Below are 20,152 nucleotides of genomic sequence, written 5' to 3' on the forward strand. Positions count from 1 at the left end.
TCACTTTAAACAACCTTACTGTCAAATTCTGTTAAAGTCCTTTAACGGCCTCCTGATTTCATTTCCACAAGACACTCCCAACCAAAAGGCAGAAGTATGCTGCCTGGAATTACCATGTTATTGAGCAGAACCTCAGCACCTACCCGTGGCACAACTAATTTTGCACTTATTCTCACAGACTATCTTCATTATTTCACTTCAGCTCATCCTCTTGCCTTCTCGCTCACTGACCTTTTCCCTCCATCGTGCTACCTACTTAGTGCATTCTCTCCTAAACACAGGACACACACACACAAATCAATGCTCTTAAATTCACAAATATTAAACTTTGTTGAGTTATGGATGGGTCTCTCTTCAATCAAACTATCCTAAATTTTGTTTTGGTTGGGATATTTTTTAAAGTTAAATACAAATACAGCATAAGGATAAAATCCATGGAGCACAGCTGGCAATTAGCAAAGGAACAATATTTTACTATCCCTGTGGCAAAACCTACCTGTAATTTTTGCAGCCTTTTCCTCTTGATTCACTCTGTTTTCTTCATCTTCTTCATTGTCTTCCTCAAAATCATCTAGATTTCCAATATCAGCTTGTTTCATACTCATCAAACTAGCCAGGCTTTGCATGTCTTCATCCCTAAATAACAAATTTCAAACCAGGCATTAAAATACAACCTGTTAATACCACATCTGATACTACCACATTATTACAAATCCTTTAAGTATTTTTATGTTTTCTTTTCTTCAGGGAGGTCTCTATCTCAGATCCAATCCTGAATATAGTGAAAGAACAAAATGAATACACTCATGTTCATTAATTTCTGAAGGGAAAGTTTTCTATTGACAAAATTCTAAAGGATAAAAACAGTGCTGCTTTGCATTAAAAGTCAATTTAATGACTGCTGCTTAAAATTTTAAACCAGCCCAGAAATGCTAGTAAACACTTATCTGGTCTTCTTTGCTTAAAGTGAAAGTGCTTGGTCAGACCTACTGTCCATATGGCGCATGTGACACCTATCACTACGTTCAAGCACGCTCCTGACCATGTTACAGAAATTAAAATCCCTTTTCTAAATATCTGAATTCATTAATAAGATAAAAAACCATTACATATCAATGGCCAATTTCAATTCTTACTTGACTGTATTGCATATATGTATATATATCTTTCACATAGCTGTACCTTTCATATCAAATATATGTTTGATGAAAAGATGACAGCAGGCAAAGATTCAGAGAAATGGATGTTCTACATTTGTTTCATAAAAAACGCAAGATTTTTTTAAGTACATAATGTCATTCTTGAAACAACAGCAGCCTTACCTCTTCTCTTTTAAAACCATTTCAATAGGTTTATTGGGATTGATCATTTTTTTTTGGTTCCTTACAATAAGACTGGGGATTGCCTGGCTAGGGAGCACCTCTGCTGGAAACAGTCTGGGGATCTTGGTGGAGAGCAAGCTGAAGGAGAGCCAGTATCATGCCCTGGCAGCCAAAGGAGGCAAACAGCATCCTGAGACACATTAAAACAGGACCACAAGTAGTAGACTGAGGGAAGTCACGAACCCCATTTACTTGGAGTCGTTGGACTGCATCTAGGGTACTTTGTCCAGTGTTGGGTACCACAGTACAGGAAAAGGTGTTAATAAACTGGAGCAAGGTCAGCAGAGGGCCACTGAGATTGTTGGGGGCTGGAGCACTTGCCCTACAAAAAGAGGCCAAGGGAAATGGACTTGTTGAGCCTGGAGAAGAAATGGCTTTGGGAGGACCTAGCAGCAGCCTGCCAGCATTGCTGAGAAGACAGTGGTGCAAGGCAAGAGGATGAGACAGTGGACATAGACTGAAACCAGAGAGGTTCTGATCTGATGTGAGAAAAAAGTTGGAATAGTCAACATCAACAAGTGGTGGGGTGGGTTGCCCAGAGAGGTGGTACAGTCTCCATTCTTGGGGGTTTTCAAGCCCCAGTGGGATAAAGCCCAGAGCAAACTGGTCTGATCACACAGCTGACTGCTTTAAGCAGGAGGCTGGACTAGATACATGTACAGGTCCCTTCCAACCCGAATTATTCTATCTTCTTTGAAGTTGATCATGATAAAACCAGATGCGCAGATTTTGTGCCTAACAATGCCAAGAAAACTACACAAATTATTTTAAAGGTACCACCTATAGGAATAAAAATGAGGTACTAATCATTGCTCAAATATGCACAGAAACACAGAGGCACTTAAAACATGGGGTTAAACTCAGTGATTTAACACATTGTTAAAATCAGAAACTCTTTGAGGCAATCATTTCCTACTGTGTGAGTTCAAAGTAATCAGCACTACAGAACCCGCAGTTACACAGGACAACTAAGTACTTCTATAGAAAGTATTAATAATAATAATTATAAAATAAGTAACTAACAGGAAGTCACAAAGACCTTTCCGTTCATGCAGAAACCTCAAGGTTTCATCTTCCTGTTTTAATAACCAACAGGTTAAATTAACTCTTTAAGCACAGGGGAAAAAATGTAGCATCCTATAACCGCATTGATGGGCAGGCTTTTTTATGCACTGAAGACAAAAAGCCAGGAGCCATTAGCACACAGATCTTGTATATCACATGTTCACATAAAGTTTAGAAATTAAAAAGTCTCCAAAGTACTATTTCTTTTTGCTGCCCTTTCTGTACTCATACTTTATAATATTTTTTCCTGTGTTTTAGAAATAAGATTATTTTTGGTACTGCATAGCAACAGGTTGCAGTATTTTCTTTATAAAATGCATAAATTAAATTAAAAGTGAATCTTACTTTATGGAACTACAACAGTTTATAAGAGATGTAAACAAACCTTGGCCTAGCTACCTTTTCTCGCATGTTCATGTATCCTGACACCTGAATTCTGTCTTGCATTTTGACTAATAAGACTATTTACACATACTGGAAACCAATGCTTTCAAAAACAGCAACTTTTTTTTTTTTCCCCATCCCTTGTTCAGGGCAATATTAAAGCCCTGTTGTTAACTTACAGTCTTCAGCATGAAACCTATCAATTTTAATGGGAAGAAGGTATATATGATCCTACATGGATCAGCTTTTACAAACTATGGCCTCAAAAACTGCTAAGAGCCTAGCAGCTATTTACTGTATAGTTCATGGATGCTGGCTGTTCTAAAAAAGTTAAGAGGTTATCAGATACTGACTTCTTCATGCACATTTTCAGCTGCAATACCATGTTAAACCACAGCTAAATACTTCCAAATATCATTCTTATATGGTATATCAAAACGTGGTTCACAACAGTTAATCAGAGAAGGGAAACAGTAATAGTAATTAGTAGTAATTAATGCATCTGTGGCTTTCAAAGCATGCAGACAAAAAGTCTTTTTGTGTCAAAATGTATGCCTTAACATGGCGGTCTGGAAAGCTGTTCATGCAACAGTTTTGGGGCACTTGTATTGCAGTGGGCAATGTCTACAAGTGCATTCAGAATACTGAAAGCTAGAAGTAAACTGTTAGCCTTTTGGAGGGAAAAAGAAATTTAAAAAGAGGTAAAAGAACCACTAGAGCAGTAGTTTCCCCATCTACCTCTTTTTGTTCTGCCATTCTCACATTCCCATATTCTAGAGACAGAAAGGAAAAGCAAAACAGGGTGGGTGACAAACGATCCATCCTCCAGCCACATGAAGTTGTCAACATCTGACATCTTGAATCTGACAGAAATTGCAGGAGAGGTTATAGATCTGCAAAAATATCTGTATCCTCCGCCCTCCAAAGGCTGTTGAAATAAGGGACAGAACCAAGTGAGTGAGTAAGGGGAATGGTGCCCAAGTGAACTCTTTTCACAGGATGTTCTTGTGTTCAACCCAAAATCTTCACCCTCTCTCACCTTACAACTGGCTTTGTCCTTCTTTCATTCTTTGTGAAATATAAATAGGTGAAATAGAAGTAAGTTTTCCTTCCCACATTTCCCTTGCAGTCTGCTAAGGGTATTGTTGGATGAACACACGCATGCACACAAATGTATACTCCTGCTGATTTCAGACCTGTAGATATTTTTAAGCTGCTGTTATTTAAAATGTCTATAATGGTAGAGGACAAGCCGTTTGTCTCTGAAGAACACAAGACTAAAATCAGAGTGAGAAACGACTTTTACTCAGCTAAGAAACTAAGTATGCAGGAATGATGGGTATGCTGAAGGATACTCTCACATTCTGCCATTCTATACAAAAAGAGCTCTTTATCCAAAGAATTTTTTGAAAAGCGACACAGAGCAGGCTATCTGGTTAAAAAAAAAACCAACAACTTACGTGGCTTTTCCTTCCCTCAGGAAAATACAAGATAAAGAGAACTGTAGTGTGGCAGATACCACTTTCTTAGACAGAGGCTTGAATTTTAACTTGACATCTGTCTGTGTAGGCATGGGGCTTGCATATTGCTTCATGTTGATGCTGCTGGTGGCAAGCGCTTTTCTGCGTCCAGAAGGAGATTCCTGAAAGCAAAGGAAAAACAAAAGTAACATAAAAGGTGCTGTTACACTAAAACCTGCATGTGCATAAAACAAAACCACACATATTAAGTCTGCATCATTCTTTTTTCAAGTACACAGGCAGCAGGGATTGCTATGGTCCTTTCTAGAGACAGAAACTCATTTCTTAAACTAGGTCAGCCACTAAAGGTTGAACACTTCCTTAGTGCAATGGGAAAAAAAAGGCTATTCATTGTGATTAGTGGTCTTCCATATAAGATCCTAGGTCTTTAATGGCTTGAGATTGTAGTAGCATCCACAGCACATATCCCTTTAAGCAAATGGGAATATATCTCCATTCCTTCTGATAGCAAACTGGACTACTTTTGTCCAAACTTGGATAGTCCTAGACTAGGACTTCCAACCTATGGAAGACATAGGTTTCAATTATGCATGTATTTCTTTATGTAATAGTATGGGGCCATCAAGTTAATATTTTTAACTGCTGTGTTCAATGCTCAGATATAATGCCTGAGTATTTTTCAAAGCAATGGTACTTCTCACTAGTGTTGTACATGTACTATCAAGAGTGACAGGTTTCTGAAATTAAGGTTGACAATGGTCCCAAAAATATTGATAAAAATTTTGCCAGGAAAAAATAAAAAGCAAGAAAAGAGAAAGATAAAAGCCTAAGCTGTATTTCAAAAGCCTAAGTTGTATTTCAAGATAAAGGTGTTGCTCACAGTTTAACAATTCAGCCAAATTAATCTAAAATGCATCTAAGAATCTACCCTTTTGTTCCATCTAATGTCAGCATCAGCAGCAAAGGAATGATTATATGTAATAAAGCTCCAGTAACAAAAACAAAACAAAAAAGCCCTGCTGTTAAGTCTTTTGAAAAACGTTCTCCCAATAAGACTACATTTTACTGCAGTTGACAATTTGTGTTGAATAAAGAATACTAATTCGATCAAAACATTCAAGCATCTTTTTTCAAAGTACTTGACATTTCCGCCCAGTAGAATAAGTCAGAATGTAATATGTCATCCCCAAAGAATACCTTGTTTAAAAAACTAGCCTTATCTGTCAGATTATGCACAGCAATATTATACAGAACTATTAGTGCATGTAGATACCTTATGAATGAATTTCAAAAATGCATCAAACACTTGAGAAGGATTTAGGCCCTTTCAGAAGAAATACTTAAGAATATGCAAATACTCTCAACTGAATCAAGTTGAACAGATGTGACTGTCACAAACAATACTAGTGCTCTTTTCCTGGCCGCGACTGTCAATCGAAGAGCGAGATTATGGTCCAAGGTTCTGATAATGTGTAAAATGGAAAGTATGATCAGGGAGTTTCAATTATTACACAGATATGAACAACAATAATCTGTTATTGTACCATACCTTTAGAATAACTAAACATTATAACTCATTAGACCAAATGCAAGATTTACTGCAGCACCTGTTCAGAAAGCAATGCGAGAGACACAGCACTTCTTTTTTGTGTGTTCTCCAGGTAAATGTACCTAAGCAGTTTGCATCTTAACAGCACCTTGTTTCATAAAGTTAAATTTTCAATATTCATACTATGGTGTAAAAATGGTGGTCAAGGTGAATAGAAAGAAAGTTTGCTTAAACCTCTTCTAGTTATTCTTTTTAAGTATCTTTAGAGAAAACTGGCATATATAGTGTGGTGTGTAAGTATTTATGCAATTGGTATGGTAAAAACTACTTGCCAAAGCTAGTGCGTATGTTTTTCTGCCAAACAGAACAGGAGCAACCAGAAATTAAAAAGTAACTTGGAGCCACATGGAGAAGACAAGGTGGCAATGGGTACAAGTTGCACCAGGAAGTTTCATCTCGATACAAACCAGACATCTTTTACCGCGAGAAGTGTCAATCACTGGAACAACCTCCCCAGGGATGTGGTAGTCTCCCCATCACAGGCGGTTTTCAAGATATGACTGGACAGGGTGATAGATAATCTCATCTAGGCTTCCTTTCCCACAAAAGGTTGGACCAGATGATCTTTCCAGGTCCCTTCCAACCTGAGCTATTCTATGGTTGTATGATTTTAACTTGAATATGCCCACACCTGCAGTCAGGCCAAAGGAAAACATTCCACTGGTAGGCTATAATGATTAGGAAACACTTGTCACATTTTGGACTTGACTATTCTTTGAATCAGTTGGGATGAGCTTATGCTTGCAGAAAAAACCCAATTATACCTTAGCTGGTCTTAAAATCTGTATTACAATATCACAGTTATTCTTATTGAAATTATAGTTAGCAATGTAACTCAAATGCATGGAAAGACTCTTCATTTGTTCATTATTCCCAAATTATACAATTAGGTTTTCCTTTAAGAAAAAAAAAAAAAAAGTGGGTGGTGTTTTTTTCCTTTTTAAAGATGCATGTCTGTTGTCATGTCCTCACTCCCCTTCATCAATTAAAACACCCCAAAAAAGATCAAGTATTTCTACACCCAGCGAGAAACAGATCTTAGACGGAACAAATCATGAACGTGGATACTTGCTTGCAGCCTTCCAGATGAATCACTGATTAGCCATACCATGCCTGTATTCTGATGTACTCTTCTCAGTTTGACTATGAAAATCACTTCCCAGCAGCTGTAAACATCCCCAGTTTAATGAAGGCCTAGATTATTTCCTTGTGTAGCTACCAATGCCTTCTCAGTGCTGGCTCACCTGTTAGATACATCCTATGCTACGAGAGCAACACACAGACCTCTGCGAGGTCCCTGGGGAGGTATCTTAAGGAACACAAATATGCTTCAGTGACTCTGAAAAACAGAAGGTGTATTTGGGGGCAGAGCTACTTTCTCTTTTTACAAACACACCATCTTGTCTGATAACTCAGATGCATGTTGTCTTTATCAAGGTGATTTTACTAAAAAAGTCACAGCAAACAAGATAAGCCAACCTAAAGACCAGTTCAATGGTGAATCCGAAGTGAAGAGAAAGAACAGAGCATTAAACTTGCAAGCATCCAAAAGCTGGACACGGACATCAAGGCAGGAGAATTTTGGAATGATGTGGAATTACATTTTCACTTAATACCTATTTATTATATAAATTATCATCTTGCCATTTGTAGCTTCAGATTATCTGCATCATAGAGTGAATAAGAGACCTGAACCAGGAAGAGGCAAAGTTCTCCCAGTGAAGATGATCATCAGCAATTCCTTGTGAAATCTACTGACGTTAGCTGGTGTAGAGGAGGGAGATGAGTGCAGGCAGATGTGTGCCATTACAAAGGGGAGAAGCCAGCCATCTGCAAGAAGATTCTCTTAGCACTAAATATCCTGAGGTGCTGTGAAGAGTAAGAAATACTTGGCAATCAAGTTCAGTCTTCCTGAGAAAGGAATTAATTTCATAATCTTTTTGTGGGCCGAAGACAGAAATTGACTTTTCAGGTTCCAATTGCCTATAAAAATCCAAATTTGTAAATTTATCACATTAAAAAACCAACCAAACAAACAAAAAACCCAAACAAAAATACACAGTCCCCGATTTTTCATTTTCCTTAACATGCAAGTTTAAGTACATCCTCCTACTCGCCCAGAAAATTAAGCATGTTAGAAGTGTTGCACTGTTTTCTCCTTTTAAGCTTTATAGGCTTGGCCTTACATGGTTTTAGGTATATAAGTAGAGGTGGGGAAACTTCTTTTTTGCTCCTGAAAAGGATATTCTCAAGGTCCATGAATGATTTCAGAATGGATTATGTTTTCTACTCTGACATACAACCAACTTTTAAAAAATTGTCTTTAAATGTCAGAACATGCTCATAACCACTTCTTACAAAGGTTGTAACATTTTCTTCAGAAAAACCCACATGCTTCATATAATACAATCTGAGTTACCCCAGAAGCACAGAGAAATTTTCTTGCAGAAGAATAAATAATTTGTAAATCAGCAGAGACAAAATAATCCAAAAGAAATACCTATGAGTGGGGTATACAGGAACAGCTCAGCAGCAGGCTAGAAAGAGTTATTTCAAACAGAAGCACACTTTTGTAAGATACTAAATAAATAACATCCATTTAATAGTAAAAGTCTGACCTGGTGTTACTTGTGTCTCATATGAGCACATGGAGTTTTGTGGAAGGTAAAGCAGGAATCCCAATGCAAATACTTCAATTGCTCAACCTTTCCAATTTTGACTATATAATCAAAGTTTAAAATGTGTAAGGCTCAATTATGCCTCCAGGTATTTTACATATATGTGACTGCCAGAGTTGCCACATCACATTTTGTGAAAGGCGCCATGAAAAGTCAATTTTGAAGTCACAAGAGGGAAATGATCCATGTGATAATAAAGAGAGGTGACAAAATACTCTACAACACTTAACTATCAAGATGGAGTTCATTCTGTAAGAAAATAGTAATTTGGAAACTCTTTACGTTTTAAGAAAGGCAATGCATTATGCAAATAAAATCAACTATGATGTTTGAATATCACAGAAAGATAGTAGATAACCTACAATAGTGGTGAAATACAAATACCTCTAGGTTATCTTCCAGCTCAGACATACTACTGTGAGAATTGGCACTGTTTGGTTCATAAGATAATACGTGGAAAACTGGTTAACAATCTTTTTTTATTGTTTCATGTTTGTTACTGTATAGTTCTAGCAAGAGAAGCAGCATACAGAAAAAAAGGAATTCTTTCAGAAATCACCAATAAATGGCTAAAAAAGAACTAGTTTGTATGTTAGCAGAAACTACTGAAGCCTATCTTCTTGCATAACAGAATAATGGCTGTGCTGGGTCGACCAAAGGCTCTGAGAAACCTGTATATTATTTACGACGTATATTGTTTACAAAGTGATCATTATAATTTACTTAAAGAAGAGTAAAAACCACACATAAACATATAGCAACACCTCTCCAGAATACTCTGCTGTGTTGGGGAATTTTTGCTTTTGTATTCTATGCTTTTATGCCCTTCTCTCACAAGCAACTCCATCCCCCTTGACAGTCTCCTCCTACTACTCCCCTTAGTCCCTCAAATGCCTCCAGCATACACCATATTTAGGGTGAAATAACCCTCTCTGTGCACTACACCAAGCTGTATCAGCTGTTGACAGCTGGGGTAGCAGCAGGATGTGGCTCTGCACTATTCCGACTGGGTGGCTGATACTTGTGTATCCTGGTACTTTAGGAAACCCAGCAAATATCAGGAGTAAGAAGAGCTCAAAGCTAGCAAAACAAAAATTAATGTAGAAAATAGAAAGACTTCCTAATACCCTGGAGTACTTTGATTTCTGAACTCAGACAAAGAAATATGCAGAGCAAGCAATACTATATAAATCAATAGAAGTTGCATTCCTTTTTACTACAGAAGAATATTAGTAACAATGAATTCAGGTCGTTCCCAATTTCTAAGCACACTGTATGTGTTTGTACAGACTTTAAAAACATTGTCTCCTCAGATACCAGCAGAGGTACAATCCACTGGTGCCATTACTGATGCGGCTGTTTCTATGCGGCTGTCTACTGATGCGACTTCTGGCCTTTAACGTAGCATCAGAACCCATGGTTTAGGAGCTAGCAGGGATATGTGAATGCAACACGCAAGTCAACTGGAATCTACTCCAAAGTGAGACAAAATCAAGTCAATCAGAAGCCACATAGCTGTAAGTAGTGCAGGGTCAAGCTGGGATGAGCTCTCACTGCATGAGAACACCTTGCACTCTGCTATGCCAAAGCCAGAAGACCTATAGTATGTACACAGATATACACTGCAAACAGGGATTTAAACAGTTATGCATAGGTTTTCAAGGAGCAGTCCCCAACACTACCCCTCTACAGCATTTTAAGTTACTTCCACAAGCCCTCAAACTACCATCATATTACAAATTTTGGGGGTAGAGAAGGGAAAATTAACACTGGCCAAACCACAGTCAGTTCAAATGAGGCCAATGAAGCTGCATTTACTGTCACAGCTACAGGACCAGACTCGCTTATCACACAAATTTCTGTCTTTTTGATAATGCAACCATGCATCATTCTCTTCCACAACATTAATGACTGAGCAGTGTCAGTCATCCCAAAAGTTACTATATCGTAAGCGTGACCCTTACGTAAAGATCTGCCTAGTGTAAAGGATCCATGTAGCCCGATCTCTTTCTACAAGGAGAATAACGTGAAGCAACACTATGAACCACTAGCCTTTTCTAGGAATCATCCCCATGTTTCCCTACTAAAGCAGACCTTTCACAGCAAACAGGACTAAAATACTCTGATAAAGGAACTAAGAACACATAATCTGCACCACAGGTGTAAACCAGCCCATTTTTACTCAGAAGATGATGATCACAGATGACAGTCACTATTAAACAGTGCCCAACTCTCTTCCGAATGAAGCAAGTCAAAAGATTAATATCTCCATATGAAAGGTCTGAACTCAGCCTCTTAATTTAAGGGAGACCCAAATAATGCTATAATGCAAATTTCACACAGCCTTCTTTCCTTAAAAATGTATTTTTTAACAACCTTGTGTCCTGTAATTACCAACTGCCTGGTAAGTCTTAGTCAAGGTTAATATAAGAAGTGCAAATAAGTAAGAAACAGCTTTGCATTTTCTGTTAAACTGGCTTCACACTTCTAGAGTTACACAAAATGAAAATATTGGCCAGGTTTTGTTCACGGGGTATATTCCTTTGTGTTATTTGGGCTGGGGAAAGAGTCCCCCCACAGAAAACAGCAGAATGTATTTTACCTCTCCACACCTGAACTCAGCTTGCCTATACAGACCTTCAACCCTTGCTGCACTGCAATCTTTAATCCCCCAAACTCAAGTGCCCTTCTTTTGATACACACACATTGAGAAAACATAGTAAAATATTTCCATTCAGCAGAAACTAGATCAAGAAGTACTGTAGCTCTTAATTATTTAGATACTAAATGGTCCCTCTCTAACAGAAATGGATTAAGTAATGCATAAGCACTGTGCAAACATTGTCCAAGAAAGACCTAACAGGGGAAGGCAAGTTTCCTAATTGGATATTGTTATTTTGTCAAAAGAAACAGAATAGTTTTGACTATCTTTTTCCCCAAAACAGAGGATGTACAGAGTAATATTTTTAGAGGCTGCCTTTTCACGTTTTATAAAAGCGAATGATAAAAAGCCCGCAAAGATATGCAGATTTTAAAGAGGAGCATTCTGCTGCACACTTGGGCATAAAATAATTTGACAAAGCAATTTTTCTAGCTGTAAACACCCATTGAGAGGAACAAGTTTTGAGGATTTCGCTTTCCTTTTGCTTCAGAATTAAATGGAGAACATTTTGAAGGAAAGGTGTCCCCTGGCACAAACCCCACCACCCCTACAGCCACAACACACCACAGGAGAGGAAATCAGAAAGTTCTCCCTCTCCTGACACTGGATGCCAGCCCTGCCGGCTGAGTTGCAAGCGCCATCTTGCTTAGATGAAAAGATCACTGCTTCACTGGCAGAGCAAAATGGATCACTACAGAATTTAATTTGTGAGAGTATACAGCAATTAAATGCTAAAATAGACAAGCTACAGGGAGCTCTCTCATCTGGAGAGAGTAAATTAGAAACTATGTCAGTTAAAATAATTTAGACAGTCAGATGGAAGATTTGGAGGACGGAATGCAGGCAGCACAATCTGTGCTGAAAACTTGTTTAAAAGCAAATAATGGTTCAAGGTATCCAGAACATTATTAAGAATTATGATGCATTTGAATGGAGAATTTAATGTTTAAAAATTTCTGCATATACCAGAACAGTCTGAGCCCTAGACATGAGGACTGGGAAGGAAATAAAAAATATATATAAATGCTGAAACAGCTACACTTGACTCTATAAATATATATTTCTGATGCTCACAAAGTGACCCTTGTCCTTGTCAGAACCAGAGCCCTTGTGTCAATTTATTTATGACATTGGTAATATGTTAGGTTTAGGCTAAAAGGTTACTTCAGAAACACCAACATGACGTTTTTTATAACGCATCTAGAGTGATGAATCATTATATTGGAAGCAGAACACACCGATTCTTACCTAGCACCAGTAGAGACAATGCTTTCAGTAAGCAAAGAGAAAATACAATATGCCGCTACAGCTACTGTCTTCTTATGGTCTGCTTTTAGGACAGCCCTACGAGATTTCACTAGCACCCTGAGAGACTGAGATACATAGTGAAAGGTTCTTTCTGACCAAAATCATACCCATGGGTGTGTTCAAGCAACCTGCTGTGGGTAACAACAAACTGTTCATCTTTACAGACTAATCCTTTGCATTCACAGACTCTGGAAATCTCCAAAGATTAACATCAGATAAGAAGTTTAGAAAGTGAAATCATACCTAATAAATCGAGGTAATTCATCTACACTAAGCAAACTACCACCAAGAAAATTTGGAGGTCCTGTTTTGCTAACAAAAATACTATTAAGCTTCTTGGACAACTTCTGGACAGATGGAAAAAAATATGCACGACCAAAATTTTAGTCAAGCAAATTACTAATAGACTATGTGTATGAGACGGGTTTTTCCTTCAAAAGTGGGCTTGATGCTTATGAAGAGCAACAGAGGAAAGTTTACAGGTAGGCTGGACAGTTCTAATAAGTAGTAGAGAACTATTGAACCCTGAAATACTGAACATTGCAAAGGATGTAGGCAACTGCTTTACGTGTCCATTTAAAAAGTCTTCATCATTTTCTCCTTTGGACTGTTTAGTAAACAGGAACACTTCCTGAACACTCTCCCACAGAAGGATGCAATGCAACTGATAGCTGATGTTGAGAAACATTTGCTCTAGTATTTGTAGCTTTTTTCCTCCTTACTCTTTCAGATCGCTTCCTCTAGAGATACTGTGCAAGTTACTCTTTTTCCATTAAGGACAGGTTTAAATTTACTGTTAGATGCCTTTGATCACCTGCTAAACTCTGTCTGTCCTTATGTTCTACGCAAACACTACTGTAGCTTTGTAAAAGTACATTAATTTTGGCTTGTCTTTGCAGAGATACTTGTGTTGTACCACTCGGGAGCCCTGGAATACTTGACTATCCCGTACCACTTAGCAGTGACAAAAATCATATCCTTTCCTGCAAGGCCTAGAGCCCAACGTGCTGAGCTCACTAACGCCCTAATATTAGCTGGTATTCTGCTTCCCTTTTGCAGCCATTTGCTCTCTCCTGTTGGGATCACTGCATGGTAGGGACTGTCTGTTCCCTTCCTAGCCCCAAATGCTATAGCAGCCAGTTATGTGACCACCTTCCCTGGGCCTGCTAAGGTACATAGTGCAGCTATGTGCAAGTCTGCATGTATTACTACATAAATCACTAGTAAGCAAAAGCCATTGAGATGAAATAATTTTTAGATAGCAAAAACTGTAAGTGTAAGTCCTACTGTAACTCCTGTACAGAATTTTAATTTTGCCGTGGATGCAGGACAAAAGCTCAAGGAAGCTCGGCCAAAGTTGGCAGAGTAACTTGTTATTACCAACTGGCTGTTTAAATCCTCAAACCTTTGCTCTCAAAGGAGCAGATTTAAAGAAGTCTGGGCTTGAGCTGCTGCTGATACATGGCAGGTGAGACTGGCTGTTGGGAAAGGCGCTGCACGCAGGGCTGGCAGTCTGGCAGAAAATAACAGTCCTTCATTTTCTGCGAGCTGTGTGCCACTGAGCTGGATCCTTCACGGCATGCTGTCCGCCTCAGAGCAACTCCTGTGCTCTGCTTCGGCTGGGGCACTTCCAAACAGTATTCCCCCTGGTTTCAGTTTATTTTTCTCCCTGCTTTTGAAGTGTTCATTGTATAACAGTATAGTATTTTTGTAGAGTCAGCTTCAAAACAAAGTAGAAATACAGATAATTTACCTAATGCTAGAAGGGGAGAAACAGCAGATGATAAAGTTGGTTCCTAAATTTTTAGCTAAAACTGGAGTAAGAAACACCTATTATACGAGACCTCCTCCTTCCGGGGGGGAGGATAGGAGAGTTGACTCAATAGCCACAACTTTATTTACTGCTCAGCAACTCATAACTCCACATTTTTCCATGTATTGACTACAGGGACTTACAGGTTGTTTCCTGGGGTTTTGTTTTTTGGTTTTAAATAACAGGCAATACGTGTTATAAAAATCTATATTTAAGCTCACCTACCAGTGCCTGGCACTTCAGCTCTATTTGCCTGGCAGGAAGTCTCCATTTTTATGATTCACTCTATTGCTCACCTGCTCTATGCAGAGGTATCCCATGAACAGCGCTACTGAACCTTCAAATAGTGAGACAAGAGAGATGTCCAGTTAGTGTCCCCTGACAGAAGACAGTCTTTAGCAGAAAAATAAATGCTTTTTTAAAAGAGGGTAAACTAGTTACCTATTTATTGTTGGTTTCAGATGTGAAAGGCCTTTCTGTTGCTTACAGCTTCTTTTCACTTTCCATTCTAGCCTCTAGATCTCCTTACTCTCTCCTGGTGTCACTTCAAGACAAAGACCCAGAATCTTTGACATTAAAAAGGTGGGTTTGAAATAACACCTCAAGCTCAGCAGTGAATATTTAATGTGAGTTCAATATAATATTAAGAACAGCCGTTGAAAGGTCTATAGCTCTATACATAGGGCCGTGCCTACCTGCAAGCCTTGTCCTGAGGAAACAAATGCTGTGCAGGAAGACACACGATACAGACCCCAGAATTAACTTCAGATTATTTAAACAGACTCGCAAACGTAAACACATTATTCAGCTCCTTTATCATCTCCAACAAGGAAGCAACTTTGAGGTAACACTCATTAAAGAAGAAACAACATCAAAAGATTAACTGCTCCAGTGACCTTATATACTTTCATTCACCTTTCCAGAAAATACTGTATTTTCAGATGGCTTATAACATTGTCTAGACTTAATTATCTATCAAAGATAAAACCAGTTTAAATGGGTTTTGTAAAATACCAGTGTGTCATCAACCAGTTGTTATTATCTGAGGATAACTTCCAGGGAGCGAATGCACAATATTAAATGACATACAATTTGCAAGGCTTATTACACAGAAAAGCTTTTAACCGTGTCAAGCAAGGATGTTATGACTCTTATGTTATATTGTTTCTGTACTGGAAGTTGGACCTTAACTTGAAAAGCACTGAATGAATGGATGGATGGTCTGTAATGCCTGGTGGCTGTGTGCTGAGCAGTGAGTGATGCTCACACAATGACCGTTCTCCTCGTCAGAACCAGAGCCCTTGCATCAAATTATTTATCATATTGGTAATATCTTAGGTTTAGGCTAAAAAGCCACTTAAAAAAAACCAGCATGATGTTATTAGAAGTGAATGTCTCAGTTATTATTGGAGCACCAATGTATCTCCATTATTAAATTCACGACTCTGCTTCTTTTGTCTCTTCCCTCTTACTCACAACTTCACTTAAAGCACGTGCCAAAAACACCGAAATACATAACACCAAGAGGACGTAACACAGTTGGAAAAGTCCCCCAAACTATAGAGAAATTACTGGACCTGCTGGTGCTGCTCCCTCTTTCTCTCCTTCCTTCTCACTGAGTTTCCCAGCTACCACCCCGGAGGACACGCTTCAAGACCACTGTAACTCTTACAGCTCCACAGCTGTGATACCAATCACAAAATTCACTCTGGAAGAGTTGGCTCTTCAAGGAAGTGTCTTCATACAAACATACAGTTCTCTTGCCCGTGCCACTTTATTACTACTACTTTTATCCAAACCTGCAGCTCACTATCAGGGACAAAAACTCTAAGAGACAACTTTAATATGCAAATCTACTCCAGGCTGTTATCTAAGAGCAGTGTGGTTTGCAAGTGATGGTTCCTGTGTGCAGCACTCCTCCCACTACAGAGCAAAGAAAGAAAAAAAAGTATTGAATCTATGGATCTAGCCAATGCCGTACTGCTGACGTGGGATTTGAATCTGACATATGCGGGAAGAAGCAGGGGGCAAAGGGTAGGTATATAACTAGGGTAAAAGGGAGGTAGCTGAAAATTAAGATCTGTGTGAAGCTAGAATAGGGGCATGCTCACGCATGTAAGACAACTCAGCTGTCACACCCTATGCACACACAAAAGTGAGAATAGTGTATGGTGCAGGTAGAGTTACTTTTTTATATATATATATATTTATTTATTTATTTATTTATAAACAACAATCTACATTTTAACAGCAAGGACAAATGCAAAGCATTCCAAAATGCAGCTCTGCAATAAACATAAACCTCAACTTTTCAAAAAGCCCATCCATCCCTCCAAATTTGTTTCAATAAGGGAAACAGCTAAATGGATTTCTTCTAACTTTGCACTTCAAGTAAAATTCACCTCAAGACTGACAAGCATAAAAAATTTCAGTCGAATGGGTAATTTTTTTTTTTTTAAAGCTGCAGTAGCCTGAAAAGAGGGGCTTGTAATGAAGCTGCCCCATCAACCATAACCACACTGTCACTACAGCAACACAATCATATTGCCTGTGCAAAGAAGCAACGCATTTAACATTTTCTTCACTGTGTATTAACTATTAGCTGAGTTTGTCACAGAGATATGTGGCAGTTCCCTGCAATACTTATGAATATATGGCAAGGCATACAAGAATCCATCCATGTCTGCTTCAGCACAGGTTTGTCATCTTATATTTTGGCAAATAACTTAAAAGACCCCTTCCTTCTCTTATCTTAGGTTTCTGTTAAATGCTGTTACAATCAAGAAATAGAAGTCGTCCCAGGCAAACATCTCAGATCTCCCAATTGCTATTCACTATTACTAATGCACATTACACGTTCAATTCTCCCTTGCTGCTTCTATGAAAAAGCTCTTGTCAAAAACAGATTTCATTTTTTCTGTGTATGCACAAATTAGTTATGGATGATTAACAAAGCATTCATTCTTTTATTTGCTTTGGCTGAGACTTGATCTGTGTTACATTCATGTGAAGGAAGCACTTCATTTTATGTTGATTAAATATGAAACACTGTACTGTTGATAAAAAGAGTTGTGTTCAGGGCTGCATATTATACTGACAAAAGATGCATGTTCTTGGGCTAACATTTTCTTAAACAAGTTTTTCCAGATTTTTAATTGCAAAAAACTTGATACACCTTTTTTTTTTTTTTTCCTTCTCACCAAGTACTGGGCAGTAAGAGCTTTATGTCCCAAAGAAACTGGCTGCAGTCTCAACAAACAGCAATAATTATTGCATATTTAACATAATAAAAAGGAATTTCAAATTCTGCCCCACAATTTGATTTCTTTAAACATAACTTGCATTATAAAACTTATCCAAAAAAAGACTGCAGAACTAAGTAGGACAGGCAGTAAATCCTAATTACAGGATTCCTCTATTACATGAGAAATATAATGAAGCTGAAGATGTATTGGAGAAGTCTTATGGAAACTCATAGCCAGTTATAACTGAGAGTTTGGCCCTGATCTGGCGTTACTGACTCCAGCTATCACCGGATAACACGTGTAAATGCTCGTCTATAAGGCCCATAAATCCTCCATGTCCATTAAACACAGTGATACAGCGACACCAAAAAGGATGTACTTCAGTTCAGGAAGGTATTTAAGTGCAAGCCTAGCTTCAAGCATATGACCTACTTGTAATTAAATCAAGTTAAAGAAAGCTATACGGTTAAGCACCTTGTTAAAACTGGGAACAAATTATTAGCCCTTATAAAACAGGAGATTCTATCTCGGAGTTTACAGCACAGGAAAACAAACATGTGCAGACACAGGCGCGCGCACAGAGTATTATGCATACTTTTGCAAGAGGGGATTTATTTTTAGTGTAACTATATAGCAATAAGTGCAGCTCTTACTCAGGTTAGGATGAGGTCTGGCCACAATGACTTCTAAGCCACGAATCTCATCCAGGCAACGTGGTTTCATTCTTTGCTAAACTTCCAACAAAGATTGGTATCATACCTTAATAAAACCTCTACTAACGTCTCTGTGTCACAAAAATAAGTCTCTTCAGTGTCTTTCCTAAACATCACCAAAAACAAAGCATGAACTTGGGGTTTTCATCTTACTACCAAGGAGAGAGAGTCCTACCATAATGTAAGGCTGGAAACAGCCCAAACCAGTGGCAACTCGATGCAAGCTGGGTTCAGCAAGGATGGCTAGTGCTCCACACAGAAGGCGGCGATTTCTTGGGGTGCCCCTGAAATACCACAGCACTGGATGAGAGGACAGCAGGAGAGGAAAAGGTGGAAAGCTGGTTCTGATCCAAGCAGGCTACCACATGGTCTCCGAGCAGCAGACCTCTGCTCCCCGTGAAGGGACACGGTTGTTACCTGGCAGCTGTTTGAAGTGCTCAAGACCCATCTGGAGGAAGGTCCCTCCAGCACTGATACACTGCAGGTAGGACGACAAGAAAGGGCCAGCGAAGGCAGCCAGGTCTATCTGGAGCAGCTGTGCTGCAGTGCAAGGTGTGAGCTCCTGCAGGGCACGAGAAGCAGGAAGGCTCGAACAACACCCATTTCTCCTCATCACCCTTATCCAGAGCAGAGGTGCAAGATAACAACTCCTACCTGATGCTGCAGCCGATCAGATAGCGTCTTGACTCCCAACTCATCTCCTACCTGCATCCCACTTTTCCAGCCACATGCTCCTGCCTCGCACCAGCCCTGGCACTTTGCTGGCTCTTCTTTCACAACCCGGTTCCTCTCACTAATCCGGCAGAAAACTCATCCAGAAAAAAAACCCACAACATTTTCGGTTGGGTCAGGGAGACGTATGAGCTCTCCAAAGGGCAGACGAGCACCAGCATCGTGCACTGAAGGGGCAGCAGCACGAAGCAGAGAGCAGAGAGGAAGGAGCAAGAAACCACCCATTTTGACAGCAGCAAATCGAGAATGGTTCAGTCATCCCATGTGGTTGCATTTTCAGGCTCCATAGTATTTTATGGAGATTTACTCTTCCTGTTCCAGCCTGTGTGTATAATCAGCTCCCTGTCCTTGCAGGACTTGCACTTGTTGAAGTGAAACAAAGATTTTTTTTTTTTTAAGGTTCCCCAAAAAGATTTTTGTCTTTACTTCAGGTCACATAAGAACACACAAAAGGGCAAAGCGATAAATGCCCACATGGATTTCTTGTCTTTATTTCCACTCTCTGGAATGAGGCCAGAGATGTCTTAGTGCACTCTGTTCTCCTCCACTCCCTCTCAGAAATTATGGACACTTTCTCCTCTGCAGCCAATTTCCTCCTCCTTCTCTGTCTGGGCGCAAGCTTAAACTACTACAAAACAATGTTCCCCTGTTTCTCTCCAGGGCCCATTCTCCATGCATCTACACCAGGCTCTCTGAGCCCTCCCAAACCTTTAAGGCTTTATGTTTACAGATCCAGGATGAAAACCTGTTCTCTCTGCTCCGATTCTAGGAAAATTCCACTCTCTAGCCATTTTGCATATGAACTCGGCTGCACTCATTTTCTCAAGGTTCATCCACTCCACGGTCCTAAGGGGCTGCCACTCCTGATGTTATTAGCACATTATTAGCCCTACTCAAATACACCTGACACAATTGTGTAGCTGACTCAAAAAATATAGAAATATTTCATGGCACAGAGCCTCCCTAATCTAAGTCTGAAACTTGAAAATGGGCATTGGCAAGTCAAACACCAAGTATGTTGCATGTTGTTCAGCTTCCCATTTATTTATAATATCTAGATACATTATTATTAGACTTGCA

At 39.1% G+C, this 20,152-nt stretch overlaps 1 protein-coding gene across 12 annotated transcripts in view; it reads right to left on the bottom strand.

Moving 5' to 3' along the window:
- The window catches only part of EHBP1 (EH domain binding protein 1), a 231,446-nt gene that overhangs the window by 138,482 nt on the left and 72,812 nt on the right, over window positions 1-20,152 (bottom strand). For all 12 annotated transcript variants that reach the window (XM_052784229.1, XM_052784239.1, XM_052784234.1 and 9 more), the window contains exons 6-7: window positions 4,292-4,473; window positions 497-636 (exon numbers count right to left, since the gene is read on the bottom strand). In XM_052784229.1, the coding sequence (XP_052640189.1) occupies window positions 497-636; window positions 4,292-4,473 (322 nt within the window). The remainder of the gene's footprint in view (window positions 1-496; window positions 637-4,291; window positions 4,474-20,152) is intronic.

This window comes from Harpia harpyja, chromosome 4 (genome assembly GCF_026419915.1).
Source record: "Harpia harpyja isolate bHarHar1 chromosome 4, bHarHar1 primary haplotype, whole genome shotgun sequence".
Taxonomy (NCBI): Eukaryota; Metazoa; Chordata; class Aves; order Accipitriformes; family Accipitridae; genus Harpia; species Harpia harpyja.